We start from the raw sequence: 6,283 nt of genomic DNA on the forward strand, positions 1-6,283 counted from the left end.
AAAAAAAAAATACTCCTTTTTAAATCCTGGTCAAATTTTTATAGCAAGCCCATTTATCAAACAAATCTAATGAATATGTGTTCCCATTCTGGGTTTTCCAGGTATGATTTATTGACAAGGAGGCCTAGGTTCTTAGGATTCAGGCCAACCATAATTTAAAAACCATACTCATTCTTAGAGAACACAGAAGGTGAAGTGGCTCATCTTATTTGTACAATTAGCTAGTCTTTCCGGAAGGTTAACAGGCCTCGATGTGCAAATGTTCGAACTGTAACTAAAACAAGGCAAGCACTCTTAATCATTGTACCACTTAGTCTCTGCCAACATATTGGAACCTCTCTCACGTGAGTTCTTCCAGAACATCAAGTTTGTTTTCTATTCAACATTTGTACAGGCATGCTTTTTGGTTCAGTGTTTCCTTTAAATTACCCTGCTCACTTCCATAAAGAATACCAAAGTCCTTAAGAAGCAAATGCTTCAGCTTCCATCGCCCCTTCATAAATCTACCTGACTTACTTCATTGTAATTATCCCCCCTCTCTGCTCGCCTTTCCTACTTTATCACTTAATTTGCTAATTCTGGTTCTCCCCTTCTGCCACAACAGGCTTCAAGGCAGATACAATGCCTTTTCTTTTGTAAGCACATACCTTTTTAAGAGAGCCTACTGTTATTGTAAAATCTGATCTGTATTATCAATGAATAACCAATCAGTAATTATAAGGTAACTCCTGCTTTCTTTATAAAATAAAATCTAAATCAGTTTCACCTAAATGAAAATTTGCTAAATATATCCACATATAATTACAATCATATAATATCTCAATTTAATCTTTTATTTTATCAGCATAATGCTACACAAAGCAATAAACATAAAAAATAAAGAATAAACAAGTTTCCTCCCTGTGTTTCCTGTAGGTCTCACTGATTCTCTGATCTCTTGTATTAACGTGAGCATAAAACATTATCTAGATACTAAAATGTCTCACACTTTTCTCACATTTAAATAAGATCAGTAGTCATTACAATCAAATCCATTTTGGGGGGCGGCCAGGTGGCTCAGTTGGTTACAGCACGTGCTCTGAACAACAAGGTTGCCGGTTCAATTATCACGTGGGCCAGTGAGCTGCGCCCTCCACAACTAGATTGAAGGACAATGACTTGACTTGGAGCTAATGGGTCCTGGAAAAAACACACTGTTACCTAATAAAAGTTAAAAAATAAAACAAAACAAAACAAAAAAAACTGGCAGGAGGGGAGGGAAGCAAAGAAAAGAAAGAAAAAATCAAATCTATTTTAAAGCACTACTAAGCTTACAGAAGGCTGACGAAAAACTTAACAGATACTAAAAGTATCATTACTATTATGTGAACTGCTAAAGTTCACTACTGCAGAGCAGTAGGGAAAGGATAATGTTCTGATAAGTGGTACGAGGACAACAGAAATCCCACTGCGGGATAAAAACCAAGTTGAACCTGCACTCACACCATACCTAAGAAGTAGAACATGAAAGTCAAAATAATAAAGCTTTTAGAAGATAATAAAGGAAGATATCTTCATGATGTTGAAGTAGGGAATGTTTGAAGATGTACAAGATATTTGGAACACATTAAGTGACAAATATATGTAGAATATAAAAATAATTCCTTTAAATCGTAAGAAAAAGACATAGAACACAGTAGAAAAATGGACAAAAAACTTCAAGAAACATCAGTAGATGAAATGCATGTGACCTATATAGTGTATACAAAGGGTGGCCAAAAATGTATACACGTTTTAAGAAAGGAAAAAAAACTATTAAAATTGTAATACTCAATATATACCAATAACAAAAGATGAATACAAGTCACGTTTGATTTCTGCAATTACAAGAGGTGTTCAAAGTGGTTACGATCAGTGTCCAGACACTACTGATTGCAGTGAACTACTGCTTGAGCAACACTGACCAAAGTGTTCATTTTTATACATTTTTTTTGGCACCCCCGGTATAAAGGTAACCACCCTCATTAAAATCAGGAAATGAAAATTAAAACCTCAATCTGATACCACTACATATCATCCAGATTAACTGTGTATTTAAATAGCAGAACACCAAAGACAAAAAGCAGCAGGGATAGGAAGGTTGGGGGTAAGACTATTGGTTAAAGAAACAACAGCTTGACAGCTGACTTCTTAAGATTAACAGTGGAAGGAAGATGACAATGGAATAAAAACAATCAATGTGCTTTTATAATTAACTGCCAATCTAGGATTTTATAGCCAACAAAACTGATCTTCAAAACTGAATGTTGTAGGCTAGCTGAGAGGCACGTTGGTTAAGAGCTGGCTTGGGATGCCAAAGGGCCCCAGTTCGGATCCCACATATGAGGGCCAGTGACACTGCCCTCTACAGCTAAGATGCTGAACAACAGCTCAACCTGGAGCTGGGCTGCTGTGAGNTATATATATATATATATTCCACTACACAGATATGTCATAATTAACTTAATTATTTCCTTAGTGTTGGACAAACATACTAATTCCAATTTTTTACTACCTTACGTAATGTCTCAATAAACATTTCTAGGCATAAAGCATTTCCTATATTTATGATTTCTCTTTAGAATATAATCCTATTACCAGAATTGCTGGGTCAAAAGACACGAACATATTTCGTCTCTTGAACATACTGCCCGACTGCTTCTAAATAAATTACATGGATTTACACTCTCACCAATAAGGCAGTCACATTGAGAATATATTTTTTTTAATTTCAACTTACATGAAAGGCAAAAACTGGTGTAACAGTAACTGTTGTTTTGATATTACTCATTACTAGGAAGCTGAATATCTTTTCACATGTTTATTAGTCATTTGCGTTTTCTTTCATATGAATTATCTGTTGTTTTTCATTTGCTCATTAATCAAAGTCTTAGTGCTTTACCAGTTGATTTGTATATAATTTCTTCCACTCTCTTAAGCTTGGAAAGTCTTCTATTTTCTTTGTGCTTTTTTATACCCAATAATAGTTACCATGTCAACAAATCTTTTCTTCTATGCCCTCACAAGCATATCTATCTAGTCTCTACTTGTACATCAAAATCATCTGTGGGAATTCATCTCAGAGATTTGGATTCAATTAGTAAAAGACTGAGCTAGGTAAATGTATTTTTAAAAACCTCAAACTGAAAAGGTAAAAAACAACGCAATACATTCTAAGGTAGAATGAGCATTAGCTTTTGGTCTGTTTTTTTTTTCCTGGTGTCCCAAAAGTTGCAATGAACCTGACTTTAATCTACTGAAAACAATGAGGGGGAAAAAATGACATATAATAAATTTCTTTGGAAGAAGTAAGATATCACTATTAATCACGGGATTTTACAAAAGCCACATCTCTTACCTGGTTGGAGAGTACTAGGAAAAGACAAGGTGACTTTTTCATCTTCATTCTGATAGTTAAATCCTGTAGCATGTATTTCTGGAATGGAAAAAAAAACAAACCATTACAATAAATCTGACTTTACTGATAAGACCAAATCTAGACTGCAGCAATTAACATTTTCAAGAGCAAAGTATCTACTAAATATTCCTTTTTTTTTTGTAACTACTCCATTTTGACTGGAATCAGAAACTAAATATTGTTGATTTAATAAATTAAGTTCCTACTAACTAAAGTGTCATTAGAAACTAACCTATTTAAGGCCATGTGACCTAAGTCCAATGTGCTCCCTAAAAACAATCCTTACACATCCTTCATTAATTCACAAAACTTTATAAAGGAAATAGGATTACTATAAATGTGAAAAGGTTTTTTATCAGATTCTCAGACATGCTTCATTCTCACACCTTTGTGTGACAATATTCTGTGTTTCAGTCTCATTCATGAAAATTTGAAGACTGAGCAAATGGCTGAGATTTCCAGTTAACGATATATCAGTGAAAGTTCTATTTGTATAGATATACTTATATATACTATATATATACATAGAATATTTCTGAATGGATTCACCAGACAGTGGAAGTGGAAGGGGTCAGAGAGAGACTGCTTATTTGACTGATACTTCAGAAAACTTAATTGACACTTCAGAAAGAGCTAAGCAGATCAATTTCTAACCACATCACATCCCCATCCCAAATGAAACAAATGAAAAGTTCGTTAGTCAAAGAGGTAGCCTTAATAAGCACATGAAAAGATGTTCAACATCATTACCCATCAGGAAATGCAAACCACAGTGAGATACCACTTCACACCCACTAGGATGACTATAATCAAAAAGACAGATAATAGTAAGAGTAAGGGAGGATGTAGAGAAATTGGTTGATAACACTGCTTGATATTAGGAAATGTAAAATGGTGCAGCTGCTTTAGAAAACAGTCTGGCAGTTGCTCAAAAGATTAAATATAGAGTTATCAACATGATCACTCCTACGTATACATACATCAAAGAGAAATGAAAAACTGTACATCAAAGAGAAATGAAAAGCTATGTCCACAAAAACTTATACACAAATGTTCACAGTAGCATTACTCATAATAGCCAAAAAGTGGAAACAACCCAAATGTTCATAAATTGATGAACAGATCAAATGTGGTATACAACAAAGTATTATTTGACAAGAGAAGAAATGAAGTACATACTGATATATGCTACAATATGGATACAACTTTAAAACCTTATGTTAAGTGAAAGAAAATAGAAACAAAAGGCCACATATTTAGGAGAAACGTCCAGAATAGGCAAATCTAAAGAGACAAAAAATAGATTAGTGGTTGCCTAGGACTGGACCAGCGAGGGGAAATGCAAAGTGACTGCTCATACGTAGTTTCTTTTTGGGGTGATGAAAATGTTCTAACATTGATTCTGGTGATGGCTGCACAACTCTGAATATACTAAAAGCCAATGACTGAATTGTGCATTTTAAATGAATGAATTGTACGGTATGTGAATTATATCTCATTAAAAGTGTTATGAAAAGAGAGAAGTAGCTTTATCAATCACAGGCTTAAGTTAGATATGGGTAACAGTGATTCAGATTAAACAATATTCTATAAGCCAGGCAACAAGATGCTCCCAATTTATTATTATTTTTTTTAATGAATCACCCAAAGATTGAATTTCCAATGTTTCTAATATCATTATGTTCTAATATCATGTTTCTAATATCAAAGACATGTAAATATGTCTTTATAAAGCCAAAATCTTTACAAAACCAATAAGAAACTATAATTTCAGATTTTAAAAGAACTTTAATCAATTACTCCTCATTTTACAGATGAAGAAAATGAGGTATTATAAAGTTAATGGGGACAGCCGAGAGGCGCGTTGGTTAAGAGTTGGCTTGGGATGCCAGCTCTGAGCAGCAGGTCACCAGTTTGGATCCCACATGTGGGCCAGTGACGCTGCGCCCTCTACAGCTAAGATGGTGAACAGCAGCTCAACCTGGAGCTGGGCTGCTGTGAGTTGCCCACGGTAGCGTAGGATGGAGTGGGGATGGCCAGCAGCGAGCATGAGCTTTCGTGAGCTGCCGTCCAATGGCTGGCAAGTGACTGCCTCACCCGGGAAGAGCACAATAATAATAACAACTTGGGCCAGTGAAGCAACAGCCTCCACAACTAGACTGAAGAGCAAAAGGACAGCAACTTGTCTGTTCTCCTCCCCCGATTCCCCAATAAAATCTTAAAAAAAAAAAAAAAAAGTTAATGATTTGCTTAGTTAAGGTCACATAGCTATACTAGAACCAGTTTCCTTCCTATTCCTACTGCCAAAATTCTTTCTAATATCATAAGCTAGCTCCTAAATTTGAACAGAAACTCAAGACTATATATAGCATATATACAATACTGATGAACTCTCTACTGAAACAATGACTTTTGCTGGCAAAAAACTAGATCTTTGCTCTAAGTGATTCCTAAGCATAAAATGATACTTAGGCTACAGGAAAGCCAAGAATCACCACAATGCTTAAGAATGTACCTTTCTGGGCTGGCCGAGTGGCGCGATGGTTAAGAACTGGCTTGGGATGCCAGAGGGCCTGTTTGGATCCCACATACGAGGGTCAGTGACACTGCCCTCCACAGCTAAGATGCTGAACAACTGCTCAACCTGGAGCTGGGCTGCCATGAGTCACCTGCGACGGCATAGGCTGCAGCCCCTGTAGCAGTGGGTTGCCATGGGCTACCGTGTGCAGCCAGCAGCCAGCATGAGCGGCCAACAGCCGCAGTGAGCAGCCGTCCAGAAGCCGGGCAACTGATCTGCCTCACCTCGGAAGAGCGTAATGATGGTGCCAACTTGGGCCAGTGAAGCAA

The 6,283-nt window shown here is 36.3% G+C and overlaps 1 protein-coding gene across 2 annotated transcripts in view; it reads right to left on the minus strand.

The window, feature by feature from the left end:
- Positions 1–6,283, minus strand: part of NPEPPS (aminopeptidase puromycin sensitive) — a 92,702-nt gene that overhangs the window by 42,961 nt on the left and 43,458 nt on the right. For both annotated transcript variants that reach the window (XM_019638817.1, XM_019638816.1), the window contains exon 3: positions 3,377–3,454. In XM_019638817.1, coding sequence (XP_019494362.1) covers positions 3,377–3,454 — 78 coding nt within the window. The remainder of the gene's footprint in view (positions 1–3,376; positions 3,455–6,283) is intronic.

Source organism: Hipposideros armiger, unplaced genomic scaffold (assembly GCF_001890085.2).
Source record: "Hipposideros armiger isolate ML-2016 unplaced genomic scaffold, ASM189008v1 scaffold_40, whole genome shotgun sequence".
NCBI lineage: Eukaryota > Metazoa > Chordata > Mammalia > Chiroptera > Hipposideridae > Hipposideros > Hipposideros armiger.